The sequence below is a fragment of the Mirounga leonina genome, unplaced genomic scaffold (assembly GCF_011800145.1).
Source record: "Mirounga leonina isolate KUSES-001 unplaced genomic scaffold, KU_Mleo_1.0 Mir_53, whole genome shotgun sequence".
NCBI lineage: Eukaryota > Metazoa > Chordata > Mammalia > Carnivora > Phocidae > Mirounga > Mirounga leonina.
The window spans coordinates 99954956-99981321 of NW_023270807.1; the positions used below are offsets into that span (position 1 = coordinate 99954956).

General features: G+C 40.8%; 2 protein-coding genes across 3 annotated transcripts in view; one reads left to right on the top strand and one right to left on the bottom strand.

Moving 5' to 3' along the window:
• Positions 1-10381, top strand: part of PCMT1 (protein-L-isoaspartate (D-aspartate) O-methyltransferase) — a 43820-nt gene extending 33439 nt beyond the window's left edge. The window contains exons 7-8 of one of the 2 annotated variants that reach the window (XM_034990997.1): positions 1702-1918; positions 9581-10381. In XM_034990997.1, coding sequence (XP_034846888.1) covers positions 1702-1881 — 180 coding nt within the window. In that variant the 3' untranslated portion in view covers positions 1882-1918; positions 9581-10381. The remainder of the gene's footprint in view (positions 1-1701; positions 1919-9580) is intronic. The other variant, XM_034990996.1, reaches the window with a different exon arrangement.
• Positions 10382-16021: 5640 nt separating this feature from the next.
• LRP11 (LDL receptor related protein 11) overlaps positions 16022-26366 on the bottom strand; it is a 45651-nt gene continuing 35306 nt past the window's right edge. The window contains exons 6-7 of the mRNA XM_034990998.1: positions 22459-22554; positions 16022-17909 (exon numbers count right to left, since the gene is read on the bottom strand). Coding sequence (XP_034846889.1) covers positions 17755-17909; positions 22459-22554 — 251 coding nt within the window. The 3' untranslated portion in view covers positions 16022-17754. The remainder of the gene's footprint in view (positions 17910-22458; positions 22555-26366) is intronic.

Below are 26366 nucleotides of genomic sequence, written 5' to 3' on the forward strand. Positions count from 1 at the left end.
AATCTTTATTTTATTTTTATTTTTTATTTTTTTAAAGATTTTATTTATTCATTTGACAGAGAGACAGCGAGAGAGGGAACACAAGCAGAGGGAGTGGGAGAGGGAGAAGCAGGCTTGCTGCCGAGCAGGGAGCCCAATTTGGGGCTTGATCCCAGGACCCTGGGATCATGACCTGAGCCGAAGGCAGACAATTAATGACTGAGCCACCCAGGCGCCCCAAGAGTCGTGCTCTTCTAACTGAGCCAGCCAGGTGCCCTGAAAGAGCTTCAGTTTCTAAGTGCAGGATAAACAACTGTTGTATAAGAAAGGAAACAAGCATTGGCTACCTCTTGGCTCAGCTGCAAATGATGTTTACAGTCATAACTGAAAATGGTTTTAAAAAATTATGATATTGGTTGGATTGAGGAAGAGGGGAAGGGAGCAGAGTAAGAGAGCTCAGGCCTCATCTAGCATATAATTTGAAATAAGAATGTAAAGACTCTACAGCATGGTCACTGTAGTTAACAACACTGTATTATATATTTGACAGTTGCTGAGTGAGTAGGTCTTAAAAGTGCTCTTCATCACAAAGAAAAAATTGTAACTATGTGTGGTGATGGATGTTAATTAAACTTATTGTGGTAATCGTTTTGCAGTATATACATATTATCAAACCCTTATGTTGTACACCTAAAACTAATACAATGTTATATGTCAATTATATTTTAATAAAAAGCATAAAAGACATGCTTTAGAAATAATCACTACCAAAAAAGTAAATACTAGTAGACGACACAGCTAAGAGCACTTAAAATATTTAAAATGACTGGATTTAGGGAGCAAGATTGGAGTAGGGGCAAGTCTGCTTCATTTTATCATAAACCTTGACATTTAGAGAAACAACTCAAAGAATACTTGCAAGAATTACTTGAATAAAGATTAAAGTGGGAAAAATTAGATAGGCTTGCTGACAACTGAAATTTTGAGGATGCACTTTTCTGGGATAATCTATCCAAAGTAAAGTTTCTCCCTTACAGTTTTAGATTAGTAGTCGTTGGTCAGGCCGCATTCAAATGGTAACATGTGACCTAAAAGTTTTCTGACTGGAAGGGCTTTCACTGAGTAGTCTTGGTTTTTCATTGACAAGGGTGTCTTACATTCTAATGCTGCAGAACTCCAGCCCTGCCTTCCTTTGTCATGGTGTGAGCAATCCTAAAATCAGTCATAAAACCGAGGTTCCCTTATTTTTTTGGCTCAGTGATGCTCTAAATTCTACAATGACAGGGTAGGGACTCCTTACTGATTTTCTGCACTCCCCTGCTCCCTTCTCTGTTCCAAACCACACAGATTTAAAATGGTATACAGGCATTGAAATGTTCTGCTTTGCCTTTGGTCTTCCCAAGAGGATAGCTCTACATTCTGTGGTTCCGTTCATTTTGAGCCCTGCAGTTGTACCATGTACTATGTTAGGTGCCCAGCGCACAAAGATGAATAAGATCACAGTCCCTCTCATCAAAGAACTTGTAGTTTAGTAGAGGAGGTCGATCAGTAAATGGTTAAGTGGTGACTGAGTAATAAGTTTAACAATCAAAGTATGTATCTACTAAATAAAGTGCATTTCTGCTTTCTGCGCACGGACACTGGAAAGTTGTGGTGATGTAAAATGACTCTTAATATAAAATCTGTAACTTGGTGTGTATGTCTTTTTCTTTTTCTTCTTAGCTGATAGACCAGTTAAAGCCTGGTGGGAGACTGATATTGCCAGTTGGTCCCGCAGGTGGAAACCAGATGTTGGAGCAGTATGACAAGCTGCAGGACGGCAGTGTCAAGATGAAACCCCTGATGGGAGTGATATACGTGCCTTTAACAGATAGAGAGAAGCAGTGGTCCAGGTGGAAGTGATTTTACCTTCTGCTCTTTCTTCTTCCACACATGCAAGGTGAAGGGTGTGGATTCTAAGACATTAGACCACAAGAGCTGCTTTTTTTGGTTGTCACCTTGATGCTTCTCCATTTTAACATCAGAAATTCACTACATTAAAAATCTAGAAAAATTTTGCATGAGTCTGCCCTTCTTTTGGTTTAACTCATATCTTTGGGAAAGGGGGGTGAGACTTGGTTGGCACAAAGGTGGTTTTTTTTTTTTCCTTCCTTTTTTTTAAAAGAGGCTTTTAGCCACAGTTCAGAACTTTTTAAGGATACTTATTACCAGCCATTGTTTTTCTGTATTCACAAATCATTTTTGTAGCTGCTTTATGGTCATGGAAAGAAAGACTTTGGTCCGACGAGAAGGGGCCATCCTTTCTGCCCCGTTCACACCCTGTGTGTACCATTGTTACAAAGAGAAAGAAGGGAAAAGATGCTCTTGTCCCAGTTTTCAAAGGTGTCAGAATCCCAGAGAAGGCATTTTCCCGCTCAGCTTGCTTGCTTTCAGTCAGGTTCATTGACGTTCTAACAACCTGGGCCAAATAAACTTCTCACCAGTCTCACCAGAACTGGCCAGCCCTTTTTTTTTTTTTTTTTTAAGATTTTTTTTTTTTTTTTTTATTCATGAGAGACAGAGCGAGAGAGAGAGAGGCAGAGGGAGAAGCAGGTTCCCTGCTGAGCAGGGAGCCCGATGCGGGGCTCGATCCCAGGACCCTGGGATCAGGACCTGAGCCAAAGGCAGACGCTTAATGACTGAGCCACCCAGGCACCCCTTTGGGGACTCTCTTAATCCTCCATACTGACCTCCATTTTTATTTTTTTTATTTTTTTATTTTTTAAAGATTTTATTTATTTATTCATGAGAGAGAGAGAGAGGCAGAGGGAGAAGCAGGCTCCCCACGGAGCAGGGAGCCCGATGCGGGACTCGATCCCGGGACCCCGGGGTCGTGACCTGAGCCGAAGGCAGACGCTCAACCGTCTGAGCCACCTGGGCGCCCCTGGCCCCCCATTTTGAAGCCACCCTCAGTTCCCGGGGAGGGGAGTGGATTCAGTGAGCTCAGAGCGAGTGCAATGCCCAGGTCTCACAAACCCACCCAAAGGGCCAGCAGCATGCAGCATAATCCTCAGTACAGCATGGCTCGTTATAACGCCTCCTTGTGTTTTATGTCTCAGCATAATCCGAGTATTGTGTCTGAAGCCAGGGTTTCTCTTCTCCCTCTCTCCTCCTCCCTTTCCCTCCCCGTGTCCTTTGGTGGGAAGGAGTGAGATCAGTAAGAATGACACTAGCTAAGACTACTTAAAATTAAATGTCAAAATAAGAAAGACTTTCAAGTTTCCTTGTTTTAGAATCTCTTTTTACTTGACAGAGGTACTTATTTTAAGATAATTTTTTTTTTAGTAAGTAAAATGGTGATTATACGTTTAATAGACCTCTTAATTTTGTTTTTTTGGAAGGAGGAAAGATACCATGTGAATGAATGTTTAATTGCAAAAATGGTAACAAATTTCAGTTTTTCTTTTTATTCTGATTGTCCATTTCTGAGATATGTTATTAGGAATTGCTTTATTCTTCACTTAATGTGGACATAGCTATTTTCTTTGAGTTCTAACCTGGAGCATGGCCACTTAAAAAAAAAAAAAAAATTACAAAGCTATGAGTCCTGTCAGTTAAAATCATATAGTTCTTAACAACTAATTACAACCTTCCTTGATTTTGCTTCTAGTATGGTTATGTTGTTATATAATTGTATAGTTGCTATTGTATAAAAGGGGCAAACATACACTGAACTTACCGAAATTTGGTATCAAGTAAGAGTTCAGATTTTCATTAGTGAGTTTCAAACTTTTCTTTTTATATACAGTGAATATTAGTATTGAACATTCCACTGTAGTTTGATGATGAAGCAATTACAAAAAGGTATTTTGTTTTTATAACCAGAGGTGGATTTAGCATGAAGCAAACGAAACTTAAGCCTCAGGGCCTTCACATGCTTGGGGGCCTTCCTGGCCTTACACCTAATATTATAGGCAGTCTTGTTTTTAGTCCTCTTTTTTTTCCCTTCATGAAGAGGTTCTCCCCCTTCCCAGGTCATACAAGCTCTATGTTTCCACAACACCTATATTCACCCCTTATAAAACTAAATTATTTGTATTAAATTTAGAATAATTTTTAAATTTATGGACAAGTGATTTACCAAATATATTTAGTCATTTACCAAATATTTAAATATATATACTTGTTTTTCTTTTTGGTTTTCAACTTTTTAAAAGATTGGGCAATTTCACTGGAAACTTTTCTCTAGTTGTACCAGGAGGACTTCCTAATTCTTTTTGTTGTCAATTTTCTGTTTGTTCAAACACATTTTCCTACATCCAAAGATGTAGTGGGTCTTTTTTGTTTTGTTTTAAGTAAGCTCTATGCCCAGTGTGGGGCTTGGACTCATGACCCTGAGATCAAGAGTTGCATGTTCTACCAGCTGAGCCATCCAGGTGCCCCCAGAGATAGTTACTTAATTGTAAATCTTTAAGTTTAAAGAATATAGGTTTAAAGAATGTAAAGGTGAAACAAAATCTGGAAACAAAATTGGAAAAAACAACTGCCACATTAAATTTTTTTTGTACTGAAAGAAATTACCAGAAAATAGGATGTTTGAAAACAACAGTTAACTTAAAAATCTAAAGAGACCATTAATCTGCTATTTCTATTTGTATTCTTAGACTCTCAGTCAGGGTCCAGAACAGAAAGTATGCTCAGCTAGGATTTTAAAGTGATTTTAGTGAAAGGACTGTTCAAAGAAATATGGAAACGGTTATGGAAATCCGGAAAAGATGTTGACATACCCAGGTACCAGGGTCCTACCATGATAGGCCATAAGGGGAGGAAACAGTTTTACTGGAACCCACTGAGAGCAGGGACTGTACTAGGGCCATGGATACATAGCTGAGAATTTGAAACTGACCATTCTCATGGAACTTACAGTCACTTGGGAGATCCAAAAAAATCTGAAGAAGACAAACAGGCAATTAGAGTATAGTGTGTTTAGTAGGGAGCAGCTGTGTTGAAGCCAGACAGTGAAGTAATCAGAATTACATTTCAGAAAGATTACTCTGGCTGTGGTGTAGAGAGTAGATTGGAAAGGGACAGAACGACAGAAACAGAATGTGGTTGTAGCAAGTTAGGGGTGAAATGGTGGTGGCCTGAGTTAAGGCAGTCGATAGAATGTGGTTGAAAAGAGTCATTTACCATTTTCTAAGTGCCCAGCCCACATTTGGGATTTATCATCTCAGAAGCTCCTAGTCAGTTCTATTGCCAGGTTAGGTGATCTTTGTTCTTTCAGATTTTCTTCAGGATTAATTTAACAGCTCATCTCCATGCTTTCTTCTGGACGTTCTCTAGCTTCTCACCAGCCTTCCATCCTTTTCTTCCTGAGGAGTCCAGAGCTAGTTGCAGTGCTCCATGAGGGTGAGATCCAATCTTTGCTGAGGAGGTGTGGTAGAAACTATATGGGAAAAAAGAGCCCTAGTGGGCATGCTGAATTCTCATGCCAAATAAAGCCCAGAGCCTGGATGTAGACTTACGTTTCCTTATACTTGGAAAAATATCACTTCTAATTTTGGTGGAGTAATAAAAGGGGAGACAATGCCAGATGTATGAGCCATAGACCTAGAACCTGTGTATTATGTTCACGACTATGAATGTGTAGTAGTTGTATTAGTTGCTTCATAAGCTCTTTATACTTTTTAAATTTGTATTTTATTTTATGTAAGTATTATATGTAGAAATCAATATTTTGTTAATCATCTGGTAAGTTTTATTTTTGTTTTTAATGGTCACAAGAGTCAATGGAATAAGCCCATCTCTGGTTTGTGAAACTGAAGAATGTTTCAGGATTCTCATTCTGTAAGCGCTTTGCTTATCAATGTCATCTCAAAGTGCCATGCACACATGAAAAACATGTTATGAATTGGTTGGGCATTTCTAAGATTGACAGTCTAGGTCCTAGGGTATCCAGTTATCCTGTGTTCATATTGTTCTATATTGTCCCTTTTTAATTTCTTTACATACATCACAGCATTATGACATATTTTGCATTCTTATAGGCAGGGATATATTTTGTTGCTTTTGGAATTATTTTTATGTCTCTCATAATACTTTGTATAATTTATTATCTCAGAAAACCCATTAAGTAGAAACCATTCATGGATTTTGATTGTTGTTTCTTGGTAATACATCTTTTCATTTGTTCTTGATAAAAAATATATAATACTAATGTTAGTAGGTTAGAGTTATTAACCTAATAAGTTATATATAATTATACATTATATAATGAAATAATATATATATAGTTATTAACCTAATGAATATGTTTAGCACATATATAATAAAGAGACTTTCTAGAAATTTAGGACATAATACTTTTTATTGTAAGTTATCTACACGTGTAAGTCAGATAAAGATAGTTATGTAGAATTTGGAACATTAAGTGGAAAAATAACTTGAAAGTTACGTCAGTTTTGGAGTATTAGGATGGGACATTTATACATGCTCTGACAGCAAATTTTTGGTTTTCTTCGGCATCCTAAATGTTAAAATTCGAGTCCATAGACTTAAATTTCTTTTCCTTTTTTTTAGTGCTATACATTTCCTTTTGTTTTTAATAATACTGTTTCTGACTACCAAAATAATACATATGTAATGTAAAAATTTTTAGATGTACAAAGGATGAAATAAAAATCATCCACAGTCCCAGAACCTAGAGATAACCACTATTAACATTTTGGTAGATTTTTTTTTTTTTTTAACTCTTATCCATAGTCCTGTATACATCTTTTTGTAATCCTGAGATCATATAGTAGCATTATCTTGTAATCTCCTTTTTCCATTTAATAATTTCATCAACATTGTCCCACATTGTTAGCTTTTTTAAAATATGACTTTTTCCCCAGTTTTAGTGAGATATAATTGACATAGCATTATATTACTTTTATGTGTACAGCGTAGTGATCTGATATATGTATATACAGCAAGATGATTACCACATTAAATTTCGTTTTATGGTTTGAGGTCTTACATTCAAGTCTTTAATCCATTTTGAGTAGATTTTTTGTGTGTGGTGTAAGATGGTGGTCCAGTATCATTCTTTTCCATGTGGCTGTCTAGTTTTCCCAGCACCATTTACTGAAGACATTATCTTTTCCCCACTGTATGTTCTTGGCTCCTTAATTAAATGACCATATATGTGTGGGTTTATTTCTGGGCTGTCTATTCTGTGTCATTGACCCTTGTGTCTCTTTTTATGGTACTACCATACTATTTTGATTATTATAGCTTCGTAATATAGTTTGAAATCAGGAAGTGTGATACCTCCAGCTTTGTTCTTTCTAAAGATTGCTTTGGATATTTGGGTCCTTTTATACAAATTTAAGGGTTGTTCTGTTTCTGTGAAAAATGCTGTTGGGATTTTGATATGGATTACATTGAATCAGTAGATTGCTTTGGGTAGTATGGATATTTTAACAGTATTCATTCTTCCAATCCATGAGCATTGTGTCTTCTTCAATGTCTTTCATTAATGTCTTATACTTTTCAGTGTACAGATCTTTCACTTTGTTTAAATTTGTTTTAGGTATTGTATTCTTTTTTGATGCAATTATAAATGGGATTGTTTTCTTATTTTCTCTTTCTGATAGTTCATTATTGGTGTATAGAAACACAACTGATTTCTGTATACTGATTTTGTTTCCTGCAACTTTATTGAATTAGTTTATTAGTTTTGACATTTTTTTGTTGGTTTTTAGGGTTTTCTATATATGATATGTTGTCTGCAAAAAGAGACAGTTTTACTTCTTTCTTTCCGATTTTGATGCCTTTTATTTCTTTTTCTTGCCTAATTGCTCTGGCTAGGATTTCCAGTGCTATGTTGAATAAAAGTGGCGAGAGTGGGCATCCTTGTCTTGTTCCTGATCTTAGAGGAAAAGCTTTCAGCTTTTCACCACTGAGTATGATGTTAGCTGTGGGCTTGTCATATATGGCCTTTATTATGTTGAGGTACGTTTCCTCTATACCCAGTTTATTGAGAGTTTTTATCCTTTTTAAAAAATTTTTTTAATTGAAGAGGATATTTGGAAATGTTTGTACTGTGTTGTTGGGCAATAAGGATATTTATTTATAATATCCTTAATGCTTTGCAACAGGCAAGTCAAATATGGGAAATTATTTTACAAAAACAGTAGTATCTTCAATTCACATTCTAAAAAGCACAAGTGAATTTATGAATAGAGCACTTTGCAAGTGAACTCTTTGTAGATTAAATATTTTAATGCTTGCATGAATTTAAGTGAAATCTATTCTATGAGAATTATAGTGCTTAAATTATTTAGAAGAATATATTAAGAGGAACCAGAACTGATAATTTGTCATTTAATAGATAATCCAGTACTCTATGACAATGGCAGCTTATGAGAAAAGTAATCTTTAAAATAATTTCTCACACGATTTACAAAATTCAGTTTTAAAAAGAAGCATACTATCTGATAATCCCTTAATTCACCACATACCTGGGAAATTTTAGCTCTTTATTATACTTTCCCTTCAAATTTATTTTAGCTTTTAAAAAGCTTTTTAATTTTTATTACACATTGTAAGAATAGTATGAAGACTTCCTGAATCTCTTCATCCAGAGTTACCAATTGTTAACATTTTTCCACATCCACTTTCTCACTCCCTCTTTCTCTCTGTATATATACACAGGTCATATTTTTTCTTGAGATCATGGGAGATTTAGTTGCAAACATCATACTTCTTCACCCCTAAAATTCTTGAGTGTTGAACAGTGTTTTTGTCACTCAGATTATCCTCAAATATGAAGCTTTTTGGGTAGCTTTATTTTTTCACTTTTAACAGCTTTCTTGAGGTATAATTTATACACCATACAGTTTGCTTTAGGCTGCATTCTTCCTTCCTTCCTTCCTTCCTTCCTTCCTTCCTTCCTTCCTTCCTACCTCCCTCCCTCCCTCCCTCCCTCCCTCCCTCCCTCCCTTCCTTCCCTCCCTCCCTCCCTCCCTCCCTCCCTCCTTCCCTCCTTCCCTCCTTCCCTCCCTCCCTCCTGACAGAGGCTGGTACAACGCTGCACCCGGCTGAGCGAGTGTCCTTTGGAGCTGAGAAGCTGCCTTCTGAAATCAGCTGACAGATACACCTACACAGGATGCTTTTTCTCCCAGAGTTTGGGTTGAGGCTGACCCACTCAGCATTTGCTAGCAGATAGTCTAAGCAAAAGGCCACATTTTTGTCCAGTTTTGTCAATGTAACTGTAAAAAATTATTCCAACTCTAAATACCCATCGCCATTTTATGATAAATAGTGTTAGCAAGATCCTAGATCCAAAAGTTAAAATTTCTCTGAATTTTTGGTCTTGAAGGAAGAAAGGTACCTTTAGAATGAAAAATAAGGAATCCAGGGCCTTTAGGACTCATTTCATTCTGCAGTAGCACGAGAGATGTTTGGATGGCTGACTTCCATTTTTGCTTTGACTTGGGGCTGTTTGCTTTTTTTTTTTTTTCCTTTTTATTGCTTGGGGATGGGTGTATTTTTACTTATTTACTAATTGTATCTAAATTATTAGCCAAGTTTTGTAGTATGTAATGCCTACTTATATATTTCTCTTTTTTACCCCCAGGGATGAACTGTAAAAGCACCATCAGCTTGACCAGTATATAATATTACAGTGGATTGCTCATCTCAGTCCTCAAAGCTTTTTGAAAACCAACAGCATCACAGCTTGTTTTGGACTTTGTTACACTATTATTTTCAGCATGAAATGTGTGGTTTTGTAGGGTTTCTAGTTCTTCAAAGAGGCGCAGAAGCTGAATTGGTGAAAGAACGATGCAGAGTATAAATTTGTGTATTATTACTTTAACACGCCCACATTTTACTTAAAAATATTAAAAGACGGGGTTCCACAAAATGGAAGACTTAGTTTGTGAATTGATTTCGAGGAGTGGTTTTTCATAGATACTTAATTCTGTTTCAATATTAATTTATCAGATTGCTCTTGTGCATCAGATAACACCATTCACAAGTTAAGATTCTTAGTTTTTGGATGTCTGTTAGATGCCACTAAGAAAATAGAGATGAGCTTCCTTTTTAAAGCTTTTGATGTGGTGTCCTAGAGTAGCATGTTGTAGATACAATCAGCTGCTTTGTTACCTTAAAACTAAGCATTTGTAAATATTAAAACTTCAGAAGATGGCAGGTGATGTCCTTCACAACACTTAGCTGTTCAGATTGGACATAACTGACATAGTTCTTCCTTTCCCTCTTTAAAATTATAGGAGACTTGTAGCTCAGTATTGTTTTTTCTGTTTCTCATTTGCTGCTGATAATGTATATGAATTTACCGTGCTGTGTAAGCTGGGTCCTAGTCACTGAACAGTTTATGCAGTGCTGCTTTGCCAAATAAAGTTAAAAGTAAAAGAGGCATTGGTGGTGTTTGAATATAAAAGAAAGAACCACATGTCCCCCCGGTATGGAATGCTGACTGAGATCACAGAGATAGAATTGTGTCTCTGATGCTCCGTTTTATGAAATCTGAGTAGCATAGATTGAAAGCATTTATCCAGCTGTGCATTTGTAGAATATGACTACGTTTCCGGCCCACGAGGACTACACTGCATTTGTAGAATATGACTACGCAAGGGCTACATCATTTTTCTCTGCCTAACACAGGGCTTGCCCTCTTGTAGGGGAACAGTAAATGCTGCCTGAGTGAGTGAATGAGTTGACTTCGTGTCAGGGAAGAACAGGGTCAAAGATGCATGTTCCAAAACACATTTCTCATCTATAAATAGATTTATTAACATAATGACTGGAAAATGAGTTTCTGTGAGGGCAGTAGCACTTTGGGATCTTGTTTAAATACTGTGGTCTAAAGCCTTTTATAAAAGGATCTTAGTTTTTCTAGGAGTTCTAGAACTTGAGAAAAATGTAAACTAGATCTAGCAGAACTAGTACTCCCAGCAAAGCAACCCCCTCCTGTGTGCAAATGTGTAGGATTCTGCCAAGTCCATCCTTAGAGTGTGAGGCACCTCTTCCCCACCTCTTAAAGTCTTAAGCTTTATTTGTTTAAAAACTTTTTTTTTTTTTAATTATGCACACATCTTTTCACTGGTGTCTTCTTGGACAAGATCTCAGACATGAGAAACTAGCATCCGTTGGCAGCTAAAACTTGTGTTTCAGTTTCTTGCTGGCTTCAGTCCACTGCTGTTGGTACTGCTTCTGGACCCAGGCCATGGACCCTTTGGGGGCAGGACTCAGTGTCATTTGAGGTAGTTTCAAAGGTTTTCTTTAGGTCTTAAAACTGAATTGATTCTTAAACTTATCCACTAGTCTGTGTATCCTTCATAGCCATTGCCAACATTTTATTATATGTAAATCCCTTATGTTAGGTCTTGGGGCTAGAAAAACGTGCTTAACTCTCAAGGAGTTTACAATCTGGCCGAGGGGACAGTTCATAAATACAGTAGGACCAACTGCCACCTCATTGGTATAGACAAATGCCATGTCACGCATTACTGTTGGATTTTACACTTTTGTGAATTAAAATTTTTAAATGTTGAATAAACAGTGGATTTTAAGGGAGCATCGATAAGTGGCAGAGACAGCAATAATGGATTTTAACTAGGTCTAAGAGCTTTCCTCTTAAGAGCTAAATTTATATATGTGCTGGTCAGAGATAAGAAATGTCTCTTTAATCTTTAGGATTCACAATCTCTAAAATATTTTAGCATTCCATTTTTTCTTAATAGAAGTGATTCCTTCATACAGTATAAAGAAGACAATGAAAATATTTTTAAAAGTTCCAGTCTTGTGAGATCCTATTGAAACAAGGTGTTTTTACAGATTTGACTTTATTAAAGGACAAATCTAGCTCCTAGTTAAGAATTAAAATTAAGAATTCCAGTTTCTATTTTTTTTAAATTCTTTGTCAGATAATTTTTTTTTTTTAAGATTTTATTTATTTTATCTCAGAGAGAGAGAGAGCACGAGAGACGGGGAGTGGGAGAGGGAGAAGCAGACTCCCCGCTGAGCAGGGAGCCCAATGTGGGGCTCGATCCCAGGACCCTGGGGTCATGACCTGAGCCGAAGGCAGACGCTTAACCGACTGAGCTACCCAGGTGTCCCAAGAATTCCAGTTTCTAATGAGGGTTTCAACTCTTCCCCAATCAGTAACATTAGGGAAAAAAATGACATTTTAGGAAAATAATACATTGTCTGTGCAAATATTTAAAATCCTATTGCCCTAATTTTTAAAAACAGCCATTGCTAAAAAAAAAAAAAAGTCAATTACACTTTTTAAGTTGACCATAATGTATCTATCCTAAAGCATCTTTAAAAAATCAATGTATTTTAAAATAGGATAACAAACAATGTAATGCTCATGAATTGTTTGAAACCATTCTTAGCATCGGATTGTCAGCCAAGAAATAGAGCTTCTCCCTCATTAGAGAGGGAGGTGTTTCTAGTTTTCAGCTAAATGTTAACAAATTTTCCCGTAGTTTGGTATGGCACGAAAAGAGCTCATATGACAATGGTAATTGAATACTAATGTTGTAAACAAAATATCAAACATCTGTAATTTTCTAAATGTTCTAAATGGGGTTCAAAAGGCCAATAACTTAGGTAAGTGCTAAGTCTTTGAGGGTATAAATCATCACTTCCTACAAATTTTATTGAGTTATTTAAAGCACTAGCAAACCAAAGTGTCCTGATCAGATTTCAGTTTCATGTCTCTTGAGTTCTACCATTTTTCAGGAAGATGACCGTGTTTTGTTCCCATTGTACTTAAAAGGGTGGCTCAAATAGATGGCCGGTAAGAAAATCCTGCGTGAAGAAAACTGGCTGGCCCACGTGGCCGGCAGAAATCCACGTCTGTGTCCTGTAATATCATAAAAATGAAACCAGTCCAACAGTTTCCTTATCTTTAATCCTTCTATCAGTGCTGTAATAGTAGGTGTTACTTCCCGTCCTCAGACTTCCACCTTTGTATCTAACTGTGATGTCTGAGCCAGGACCCCATGAAGCGTTCCCTTGCTTGGTGGAAGAGAAAACATCTGCCTTCTAGTTCCCATAGATGCTATCCGGAGCCGGGGAATCCCTCTCTTCCTCTCTGTCTTTTCCTTTCCCCTCCCTTCCTTTCCTGACATGACGTCCGAGGGCTGCTGGAGCTGAAGAACTCATTCTTACTCAGTGGGAGTGTCCTAATAGGATGGGCATCACAAGAATACTTTTTGTCCCAAGGGCAGGTGATCGCAACACTGAAGACATTTTAAATATGAGAGTGCAGCAACCCAGGGGTCGGGGGCAGCTGAGGACATTTATATTTGAATTTCCACTCCCCAAACACATCACTGTGCCCCACCCCCACAGGATCACATCACAAAGAGTCTTTTTTTTTTTTTTTTTTTTTTTAACCAGCCCTATTATTTAGGTTTTTGGTGATAATCCTGTCAAGATTTAGCTTAGAAATTACACTGTAGATGAAAGAGCCTGTAGATGAAAGATGAAAGTAGCATTTCCATGTTAACACAACTGTGTCAGTTGTAAATAATTTATAAAAAAAGATATTTTCTGGGGAAAAATACCTGCCTTCTTTAGGATCTTGGCTCCTTTATGCGATTAGCTTGTAGGGAACGGAGTTGGATCAAGCAGGTCGGAAGTTACAAGTGGGGGTGTCAAGGAGTGTCAGACCATCTCCCCTCAACAGCAAACAACATTGAAGGCACGATCTCAGATTGCACAGTTCATTGTTCTGATTTCTTCGTTCTTCTACACATACATCTTTAGATTACACATTTAGAGATATTTCTAAATCTCTGTTTTCATCTGTGAAACTGCTTTGTTATTAAAGATGAGAACATAGCTTTTTGATTTATTTGGAATTTTGGGTCTTCAGTCATATGAAATGATGAATGAAAATAAAAGAACTTTTTGTTTAAGTCCATATACTCAATACAATTTTCCCTAAGCTTTTTGGTAAAAGTTAAAATAATTTTAAAATGTGTTTTGAGGGGTGCCTAGCTGGCTCAATCAGAAAAGCATGCAACTCTTGGTCTTGGGGTTTGAGTTTGAGTTTGAGCCCCACGTTGGGTGTTGAGATTACTTAAATAAAACTTAAAAAATTTTTAAAGTGTGTTTTGAGAAGTTTCCTAAGTTTTGAAATGATTGTATAAAAATATCCTTAAGCTGAATGATACTGTATGTTGATCTCTTTCCAATTTACAGTGTGGCAACTCACATACAAGACTCAGAACTGAGGTGATGGGAGAATTAAAATGAGTAGGAATGAAGACACACTGAGAGAGACCTACATGAAGCAAAGGGAGAAAGCTCGGTTCTAACCAGCTCATCTCTGGACACATTCAGCTTTTTTTTTTTTTTTTAAGATTTTATTTATTTGACAGAGAGAGACACAGCGAGAGAGGGAACACAAGCAGGGGGAGTGGGAGAGGGAGGAGGTTTCCCGCAGAACTGGACTCCGGGATCATGACCTGAGCCAAAGGCAGACGCTTAATGACTGAGCCATCCAGGCGCCCCTGGACACATTCAGCTTCCAACCGTATTTTCATCCTTGGTGATTTTATATTTAAACAAACAAACAAACAAACAAAAACAAAAAACTGTTTGCTATCCAAGTAGCCATGAAATAGGTACTTTATTTTGGATTCTAGAATTGAGCAAGATCAGAGAGCTGAGAAAAATGGGGCCAGTCCCCAAGAAAAAGGCAGCAACACAATTGCTTAAAAAGCCAGGGAGATGAGAACACTTGTGAACAGCAAACTGCAAGCTAGGCTTTTCCCTCTTTCTATATGATGTGGGCAGTGTTTTTCATTAGAAATTGTCATTCAGTTTCAATGCCAACAGCTGCAGAAAACCTGGAGTCCAGAAAAGAAGTAATTGGAGTCACTCTGATAAGAACAAAGTGGTGCAATCCCCAAACATGAAATTGGGGACAATAAACTTAACAGAGACCCCAAATGCCAATCTCAGGCTGGGATGCTTCTGTTACATGGCATCATTGCTGTGATGTAGACAGAAGGCAGGCGACAGAGCCCGGCGCCCGGGCTCCTGGGCACACCACACCGCGGTGCGTTTCCGTATGTGATGCCCAGGGAAGTCATCAGCAAGGTCTGCCTTGAACCCTAAAACTGAAGAATAGAAATATACATCTCCGCATTTGGGTTGCGGGAAAATCTAGAACAACATGCAACAGCCGTCAGTGGCTGAGGAGGGTTGGTAAGTGCGAAGGTGAATGGTGTGGCCAAGTCACAGATGATGAAAAGGCAGCAGGAGAAAGACGAAGACACTCTGTCGTCTTCCCATGGAAGAGAACAAATCTGATCCCCGAGCAACTGGAGACATTCAAATGCTTGGGGAGGGATGGAGACTAGCTGTTGTCTACTTGTATTGAGAATTAGAGCAAAGAAGCTGTATGTTTTCTTTTCTTTTTTTAAAGATTTTATTTATTTATTTGAGAGAGAGAGTGAGAGCATGAGATGGGGGAGGGCCAGAGGGAGAAGCAGAACCCCCGCCGAGCAGGGAGCCCGACAGGGGACTCGATTCTTGGGACCCCGGGATCATGACCTGAGCCGAAGGCAGCCGCTTAACCGACTGAGCCACCCGGGTGCCCAGCTGTACATTTTCTGAAAGGTGGCTGACATGGGCCTTTTCTCTCTCAGGAAAAGACACGTGAGACACAAGAACATGCTTGAGCAGTAAGTTGTGGACAATCTTCCCTTTAAAATTATTTTTAAATTATCTTAGATGCAGAACTCCTCCAATCAGATACTCACAGGTAAGGTAACTTTAAAAAGTCCCATTCGGTCCACCTGACAATGTAACTATTTTGTAGGCCTTGATTCTCCTTCTTTCATTCTTAATTTCCCCCTTTGCAAGATAAGGTTGATGTGATTAAATCCAGGTGATACAGTAACAGCTCAGTAAATAATAGCAACTCATGATGATGATTAAATTAAAAGGTTATTTTAAAAAGGCATAAGAATAAAATAAAATTTATTAAAGGGATATTGTACACATGGATATGGACATATTTTCTCAAGTATTTCAACACCATAGCAATGCTAAACTGTGTTTAATTTCTTCATGTATAAAAAGATGTGCCAAAAGATGCATGCCTCATCGGTTTTAATTTTATTGGGTATGGCTATCGGTGACACCTTCTCTAGAAAAGCAAACTGGCAAAGCGGCACACAGAGAGTACAGATATCTGAAGTTCATTCACACAGTCATTTCTCCAGTCTGCTGTTGAGGAGAACTTCAGATCTTTGCTCAATTCTAAACATTCAACAAAATGCTTGGACCTCTTGGGAAATAAAAGTAACCAATTTCTTTGTTTTTCTAGAACTAACTTTCCGTTTATTAATGTAGTCTGTTATATTTCTGACCCAGATTAAGCCCTTTGCTAAAGGGACAACTTACCTCAGTCTGAAAATAAAGTGTTCTACAGTGTTTTCAAGTATTTTAGAAGATTTGCCAGTTCTGATAAAAAGCCATATTATATACATAGTAACATCATGTGAGTGTAGACAGGCACCACACGATAGATTCCTCTCAGGAGAATGATTTCTAGGATGTGTATAATCCCGGCATGAAGTGATGATGGGAATAATTTGCCTTTAAAATCCTACGGATTGATTAAAAGGGGAAAGATGCTAAACTAGATGCCAGTTTTCTGTAAAGATGGATTTGTGCAAGACTGCTTTATGCTCTGGGAATATGTAAGCCTGGCATTGGCCGATTGCACATTATAACATTTTACAGCACTAAACAAATGATGGGAGAAAACTGGCCTATTCCATTAGATGAAAGAACCTGCTGATACTTAAACATGGGACATTTTTACAAAAGCTGCCCCTAGAAATCTACTCAGTGTTCTGCTTTTCAATTTGAATGCATTTTTCTCTTCCATCGACACAGATTCCTGTTGAAAACGAGTGACTGTATAAATAAAGCTGCTGTGTCCTGGACCATCTAGCAGTGTCGAGTAGATTCGAGAAAGTACTAATGGTCGTCCTGGCACGTTGCCCTCAGCTGAGTTTGCGGGCCTCGTTTGACTTCCGCCTCTGCTGTCACCATGACGTCCTGCCCCCTGCAGGACCACGCGATCTGAAGTCAGGGTGTGTTCTCCCAAAGGCAAGCCTGAGGGGGCAGCCACCCAAGGGACCTGAGGTCAGAGGCACTGGGATAAACTCACACTCAGCTGCCCTGACACCTCCTCGACATGCTCACGAGGGTTATACTTTAGACATTGCTGCCAGAGGGAGCATCTCATTGAAGGTCTAAACTCACTTGAGATCCATTCTCAGAAATAGGTTTTGAAGGGGAGAAGAGAAAGGAGAGCACTGGAACAAGAAGGCCTCCGAACAAGAGAAAGCTGCGCGTAAAGTGGCCCAGGGCTGCTGGGGGCCAATGGTTGGCTTCTAAAAGGTAAAGGGTTAATGTTGCCATTCGAAGGCCACTCCTCGAGAACCAGGATTTACTGCCTTGGCTCACTGCAAATTGCTATTTTTCAGGGACAGCTTACCTAAATCAGAATTAGATTTGTGAGTCTTTACTCATATAGACTCCTCTCTGAATTTCAAAACATTTCACATACTCCCCAAAGAAACTCTTTCTACAATAAATTAAAAAAAGGTTTGGGGTTTACAGAATATTCTGGGGTTTCAGTATTTTTCTTAGCCCAGTTCAAACCAAAGAGGTTATAAATATCCAGAACCAATCTATGGCTAAATGATAAGGAAAACATGTCGCCCCCAGCTATGTAAGTGACACTTATTACAGATACATCCCGTTTATGAGGTAGTCAGATTCCTCAGACGTAATGGGACGAGCTTTCTTCAGCTTCTGTTTCACCAGGCGTAGGCGGCACGCGACCATGAGAAGCAGCAGCGCCGTGATGGCCAAGCCCAGGGCCAGGGGTAGAACCGCACCTGTGAGGCGGTGGGACATGAACAGGGCAGGTCAGTGATCAGCCACAATAGAGCCACAGTTTACGGTACGATGAGCACTTTGCAGGCACTGCTCTAGTTCATCCGAACGACTCTGTTACGTAGGTACTTGTACTATTTGCCATTTTATAGATCAAGGTGCGGAGATTAAGTCATGGGTCTAAGAGCACCTGGTTTGTAAATGGCAGGCGTAGTTCTCAAACCCAGGCTGCTTTCAAACCAGATTCTGTACCGGGTTCCTACCACATGTGGGTAGCGTCAGTGGGCACCAAGGTTGCAGCCGGATCCCCCTCAGCCCCCCTGTAACAGCCTCTAAGTGGACAGCGGTGAAGACATGGCGGCCACAGGAGCATGTTCATCGTAGTCACAGATGGTATTTGTGGATCCATCCATGATTATTCTCTCAGAATAAGTATGGACTAATTCCTGACTTCTTGTAGGGTTTTAAGAAATTTATTTTCTTTTCGAAATCCAGAGGACCTACCCTCAGCCAGTAAGATCCACTGTTGAGAGCCAACTGCAAACTATGCTGGTGTAATTCTGGCTAAGGGTACTTGAAGAAAAAAATCTCTCTCATTCTCCTTCAAAGGGTCTCTCCTGGGGGTTGTGTCCTAGACACCCAGACGAGAAGCGAGAAGCGGCCTTTCGAGGCCAGCAGAAGTCTGGAAGGGACAGGGTGTGCCCCGGCTCAGTCTTCCTTATCAAGCTCAGCAGGCTCTATTCTTAGTCTGATCTACTCTGGAGTCAGACCAGGCTTGGAGACGATATGGTGGAGCTACTTTTAGCTGCAGGGGTCTTGCCAACTCGTGGAATTAGAGGGATAAAAATGCCCATCGCATAAGCTGATTCTATAACCTTTCATCTCATTCCTTTCTTCACTCATGCAGTGTTCAGTCAGAGCTATATGCCTGACACTGAGCTCAGTGCTGGTGACCAAAGATGATAAGCCCATATGCTACAGAGTCCCGGCACTGTTCTAAGTGCCTTTTTTTTTTTTTTTAAAGAATGATATATTTTTTAAAGATTTATTTATTTATTTTAGACAGAGAGAGAGAGAGAGAGAGAGAGAGTCTTAAGCAGACTCCAACACAGGGCTTGATCCTATGACCCTGAAACCATGACCTGAGCCGAAACCAAGAGTTGGACGCCTAACCAACTGAGCCACCCAGGCACCTGCACTCTTCTAAATGCTTTATGGTATAAATCATTTAATTCTCAGAACCACCATTTGAGTTGGTACTATTATTATACCTATTTTGCAAGTGAAGGAACTAAGATACCAAGAATGAAGTGACTTGTCTGAGCTTGTCAGGTCAGTGGTGCAGCGAGGACAGGGCCCCAGGCAGGGCAACTGCAGACCCACCACCATACAGAAATTCTTCAAAAGGGAAATGAGATCATGATTTTTAATGACTTCAGGTCTGGGTAGACAAACATTTAAGTGAAAAAACACCATTAAGTACTATAATTACTGTGACAGAATTAGATAAGAAGTGCAGATGTAAATGGAGTGGTTTGTGTATCCAGTTCATAGGATTTTTGCTCCAGTGGTTTAAATGTATGATGGAGCTCCTTTGGGGTGGGTGGGGGAGATAAATGTATTTTCTGACATTTTTGGATTGAAATGCCTATACATGATTCAGGTAGAATTTTCTTTAGGTTTCTGGAATTTTTTTTTAAAGATTTATTTATTTACTTGAGAGAGAGAGGGCGAGAGAGAGTACGCGCCCATGGTGGGTGGGGGGCAGAAGGAGAGAGAGAGAGAGAATCTTAAGCAGACTTGCTGCTGAGTACGGAGCCGATATCACGACCCTGAGATCATGACCTGAGCCGACATCAAGACCAGATGCTTAACTGACTGAGCCACCCAGGTGCCCCATAGGTTTCTGGATTATTTGGGCCTAAATATGTGAGAGTCCTTAGTGTCGAGGTCGTGGTTGCAGCCACAAAGGGGATGAGATTGCCAGAGAGAAAGGGAGGAGGAGGAGGGCCAGGAGAGAGGCCCTAGGAAACACCAACATTTAAGAGGGCCAACAAAAGACAACCTAAGAGAACAGAAAGAGGTGGATCAGAGAAGTGGCAGCGCAGCCAAGGGAGAGGGGAGCCTCAGAAGCACAGGGAAAAGACTTTCAAGGAAGCACTTGGCTGAACCAAATGCTAAGAAGAGGTCAAGTGAGGTGAAGCCCAGAGAGGCCAAGGGACTTAGCAATCAGAAATTCTTTTCAGGGAGACTGAAGATTGAGGGATGCTATTTTGTTTTTATGTGTTGGGAGAGATCTGAAAGTATCTGCAGCTGTTGGGGGAACGAGCCAGTAGAGAAAGAGATTAAAAACACAGGAGAGTTGGGGCGCCTGGGTGGCTCAGTTGTTAAGTGTCTGCCTTCAGCTCAGGTCATGATCCCAGGGTCCTGGGATCGAGCCCCACATTGGGCTCCCTGCTGGGTGGGAAGCCTGCTTCTCCCTCCTCCACTCCCCCTGCTTGTGTTCCCTCTCTCGCTGTGTCTCTCTGTCAAACAAATAAACAAAATCTTAAAAAACAAAACAAAACACAGGAGAGTTAATCAATGATGGAGAAACGTACCTGAGAAGATTAGGGGCTTGTATCAAGGTCAGGGGGAGACTGACCTTGGAAAGAGGGGACACTTCCTCCTTTAGTACTGAAGGAAAGGAAGCGGGGTGGGGGCAAACAGACGAATGTTCACGTTTGGGGATGAGTAGCTGAGGATGATCACTCTGCTTGTTCAGGGCAGGGAAAGGACTAGAGGCTGCCCTTCTAAATGTGTGTGATTTTGCATAAGGATGAGCACCAGTGCTTAGGCCTCAGTGAACGGGGCTGTGCTTGAAGATCCCAATCCCAGGTCTGGGATGCAGATGCAGCCATGGTAACAACAGAGCAGACATACAATCTCGGCGAATTTTCTGTTTGCCAAGTCAGAGATGAGCTGGCTAAACTGTCAAATTGATTTCTGTGTAATGCTTTGAATACAAGGAAAATGAAATCTCCCATAAAGAACTTGCTACAATACTGCAAATTATTCTAGACTTTTCAATACTCATTTGGCATGGTTTCTTCATTGTCTTTAGTTTGGGTATTTGGAGATTTAAAATTTTCTAACCCCTTATAAAACACATCATGATATAATTTTCTCAGGAACCAGCTAAGGAGATGAATTGGGTATTCTGCTCGTATGAGTGGGAGTGACGTTCATAATACATAACAACTGGAACGGGCAATGGGCAGTTAGAACGGAGACTCTGCATACAGCCAGCCATGGGGGCCGGGCAGGCCTGGTTTTCCTTTACGTGTCCATGGGCGACAGGGCCCTTTTTATTCAAATATCTGGGGCGGGGGTAAGTCCAGCAGGCCTACAGACTGAGCAGCATCTAGGTACTTGAGGTCTGGATTATTCTGGCCATCTGTTGGTTAACGGTTATACTTTAATGTTGTCCAGATTTTACAAAGAACACTCTAGGGTAAAGAGAAAGCCTTCTTCACGTTCAGATCTATAATTTAAGAATCATCTTTTGTTCTCCTAAATCTTCTTTTACTAATTAGTTTGTGGGATTTAGGACTAAAACCTACTTTTCTACAGAACTATGTCGAATGTGTTTTCTTTCTCATTAAAAACCACCCAAATCATGGAATTATGGTATTCTTCTTCTACTCACTAAATATTCCCTTGACCTCCAACACTCTTTCCTCATTCTTATTGTCTTGGGTCTTTATCGCTCGAGTATGCTGGAGAGAACTAGGTACTCTAAGATCTTTACTGTTGTAGTATAACTAACTCAAACATAATAGCCACCATTTATCTGGCTCACCGTATGAGCCACACGGTGTGCTAAATGGTTTAACTGTCCCATTCATCCTCCCTAACAACTCTGAGGCAGTGAGAGTTGTTATCTCCCTCTTACTAATGAGGAGACCGGGATCCAGAGAGAGAAAATCGCCCACCCCAGGTCATAGAGTTTAGTGGTGGAGCAAGGGTTTGAACCTTGGCATCAGATTCTAGAGCTTGAGGGTTGGTTTTTATTGATTGATTGATTGATTGATTGATTGTCAGAGAGAGAGAGAGCACAAGCAGGGGGAGTGGCAGGCAGAGGGAGAGGGAGAAGCAGGCTCCCCGCCGACCACTGAGCCTGATGAGGGGCTCCATCCCAGGACCCTGGATCGTGACCTGAACTGAAGGCAGACGCTCAATGGACTGGGCCACCCAGGCGCCCCTACAGCCCATGTTCTTAACCCCTGTGCGTGAGTATTACTCTTCCCACAGAATGTTACACCTGGGAGGGAATATAGTGATAATCTAGTCCAATCAACTTCTAAAAGAGGAAGCCAAGGTCCGAAGCGTGAGGTTACTAGATTAAGAGCCCAGCGAGGCAGCATGACAGAGGAGGGGAGAACCGCGCGGTTCTTCTGACCCACAGATCCGGTCGTGACTCCTGCACCTGCATCTGGTAACTGCGGTTAGAGGATCTGGCATTCGGCAGATGTCTATACTCTGCAATGAATTTCCAAGTTACACATTTACCTGTTTCTGGGGCCGGGTGTTCCCCTCCTCCTCGATCGCTCTTGGACTCAAAAATATAATTTTCTTCTTTTCTGTTCTTCCCTGAGGAGCCACGATCTACAGGAAACAAATAGAACATATACTGAAGGTACAGCAGAAACTTCAGGAAACAGACATGAAAATACAGCCTTATTTATTTTTTTAGGATGGATTTAAAGGACTTACAGAATTTATTTCTCTAGTAAACCTAGGTCTGTGTCGGATACTAACCCACTGGACAGCTCACGTGACCGGTTTAGCAATGCAGAGGATGGTGCTAGAACAAAACCGCGGGCAGAGAAAGGGGAAGAGGCAGAAGGCACCGGAAGTCCAACCGGCGCCCTGACCCTGGAGGGTGAAGGAGAGGCCTTGGCTTCAAAGTCAAGGGTGATCTCTGGACTTCATACCACAGAAAGCAGAAGCAGTCCACAGAGGTTTTTCTTTAAAAAATGAACAGTGAGCGGGAGCCTAGGTGGCTCAGTCGGTTAAGCGTCTGCCTTGGGCTCAGGTCATGCTCCCAGGGTCCTGGGATCAAGTCCCACATCGGGCTCCCTGCTTGGTGGGAAGCCTGCTTCTCCCTCTCCCACTTCCCCTGCTTGTGCACTCTCTCTCTCCCTTTTTTATTTATTTGAGAGAGAGAATAGGAGAGAGCAAGAAAGAGGGGAGGTTCAGAGGGAGAAGCAGGCTTCCCATCGAGCAGGGAGCCCGACGCGGGGCTCGATCCCAGGACCCTGAGATCATGACCTGAGCCGAAGGCAGACACTAAACCAACTGAGCCACCCAGGCGCCCCTAAATAAATAAAATCTTAAAAAAAAAAAAAAAAAAAGAGCAGTGAGCATACAAAAGGCACTCAGACACACTATTTGACTTTCTTACCTCAACCCTACTTGGCAGGTATTCATTGCTTCATGTGTTCTGGTTTGGTCACAGAGGCTTGGCACCTGCTCAGGTTCTTTCGAGAAGTAAGTGGCTCAGAGGGCTGGGGTTTATTTATTTTTTTTTTGAGAGAGAGAGTGTGTGCAAGGGAGCAGGGGCAGGGCGGAGCGGGGTAAGTGCTGGGAGGCACAGAGGGAGAGGAAGAGAGAATCGTAACCAACTGAGCCACCCAGGTGCCTCGGGGCTGGGATTTAAACCCAGGTGTGCCTAACTGCTTGTTGGCAGAAACCAGCCCTTGTGATGTAATAACGTGCTGTTAATTGCTCACTCTATTCCCTTATATTATATTATTGAGAGCAAATAGTGAGAAAGATCAAATCTTAGGATTTTATCCCAGGTCTGATGAGCCACGATTATACCATTGTATCATCTCCTATCTAGGAATTGACAACAGTTGTGTGCTTATTACATTGACAATATAATGAGTAATGAGCTAGTGGAGTTGCCCTCCTGCTGTGATCTCAGGGGAGACTGTGGGATAATATAATTCTCAGTGACAACATATTAGAAATGATGAACTGGCATGAGGAATTTTACTGAGAAACAAAACCAAATTTTTTTTTTTTTGAAAAATTTTTTTAAAAATTTTATTCGTATGTTAATCCCCATGCATTACATCATTAGTTTTAGATGAAGTGTTCCATGATTCATTGTTTGTGCACAACACCCAGTGCTCCATGCAGAATGTGCCCTCCTCAGTACCCACCACCAGGCTAACCCATCCTCCCACCCCCCTCCCCTCTAGAACCCTCAGTTTGTTTTTCAGAGTCTATCGTCTCTCATGGTTCGTCTACCCCTCCAATTTCCCCCGCTTCATTCTTCCCCTCCCGCTACCTTCTTCTTCTTCTTCTTTTTTTTTTTCTTAACATATATTGCATTATTTGAAACAAAACCAAATTTTAAAGCTTCTTTACTCATAGGTCATCAACAGGTACGTTTATAACTCCTGCAACTGAAATCAGGCTACTTAAATATAGTATTTATAAAATTCTTTGTAATTTGTACTAAGGGATATGCCTGGATTTACTAAGGATCACAAAAATCAAGAGGATAATGGAAAATTATGAAATTATTGCAGGTACCTACTAGAGCCAGAAAGCCATGACTTAAACCGATCGTAGCAGCCCCGGGCTAACGCTGTTAAAGAGAAGGGACTGCAAATACGTTTAATTTCTTTAAGGCATCCTTGACGCTCCTTTTCACTCAGCCCCGCCAGTCATCCATCTCTGTAAAGTGCAGACCCTGTCTAGGATGCCCTGTGAAATATCCCTGACTGTGGCCCCTCTTCTCTGTCCTCAAGGCCACAGCCTTAGGTGTCTGTCACCTTCAACTCAAGCACTGCAAGAACCTCTGCCCCAGGTGGGGTGTGTCTGCCCAGGTTCCTCACCCACACTGCCCAGTGTCCGTGCCAGGAGGCTGGCCCGCTCCCTCTGTTCTGCTGTGCTTCTCCATGCTACTCTAAAAGGACCCATCCAGGCCACCTGCATATAGCCAGCAATGTGGGCTGTCCTCCATAAACTCCTGGCCCAAAGAGAATGAGACACATGAGAAGACACAATTGCCACAGACTCTAGAATTTCCAGGGGATTTGCCCTGCCCGAGTCGGTATTTGAAATGAGAATTTCTATTTTCTACATTTCAGGGAGGAATTCACTGTCATTTCCCAGACTGCCTGATTCACTTTTCCTAGAGGCCCGCGTCTGGGACACCACAGAGAAACGCTTCATTTGCACATGTCCTATGGTAGGCTCTAACCAGAGTGGCAAGTCAGCACAAACAAGACAAAGATGGCATTTGCTTCTGCAGATAGCTTATTTCTAATGACCCTTTTACAAAAGTTAATGTCTTAGGAAATTATTTTGTCCCTTTTCTGAATGACATATTGTGCTATGTGTACATGCAGAGCCATGCATCCACAGAAGGACTTGGAAGCTGGATGGAGTTGTTTTAATTTCATTTTCAGTCACCATGGAACATGCACTGGAAGGAAGGTGGAAATACCGGCCGGAAAAGTGGCTACAATACGGGCCTGCCTTCCAGAATGCTCTATGGCTTCCTATGACCACCTGCCGACTAACAGCGACCACGGAGTTGTTCTTGGTCACTATTCACCGGCAGAACACGCTGCAGGGCTGCAAAGTAGGCAAGAGGGCGCTCTCTTCAGGAAATGTTCTGGATTGTACTAGGGTAAGATCCATCCATTTCAGAAAACAGTTGATTCCCGCTATCACATTAGAGCATTAACAGGCTATTCAGCTATGCTGCTTATCAGGCTTCAACAAATTCAAACTACCTTCCCAGAAATGTTGTTTTATAGTTTCAGGATGTTTTCTCAATAAGAAAAGAGACAGTCCAGCATAATGAAAAGATGAAAGACCCACGAAAAATACACGGCACATGAAAAAGCCCTTTTGAGTATCGTTTATAAGGATATCCTCTCTGGATAAAACCCCTTGCACACTAATGCAAAGGTCACAGTTGTTACTGCAGTTAGCACCGCAGAGAAGCTGAAGGGTGAGGCTTCGGCACGCTTAGCGGGGATGTGAGAAAGTGCAGGCAGAAGCCCCTGCGTCCATACAGAAACCGCACATTCTCCCAAGTCCGTGCTTCAGTCTGGGTCCTTAGGGCATCTGGTTGACCTGCTGGGCTGGACATGAATTTTCAAGTTTCAAAAAACTGGACTCACTGTGAACGTGGATATACTACTTTTCTAGCACTCTGCAGTGCCGGGAGTCAGATTTCTTTCCTCTGGCTGGGTCAGATAGAAGAGGACAGCCTTGTTCATGAGTGACGTGACCACCCAGGGAAGAGGCCCTGCAGAGGCAGGCACGTCCAACAGTTCAGCCATTGAGCCCCTGCGTGCTGAGCACACAGTCTCGACCCGCGGTGCTGAGTGCACGTGGTATCCATTCCCCGTGTAACCGAGTATCTGTACACATCCTTGGTTTGATCC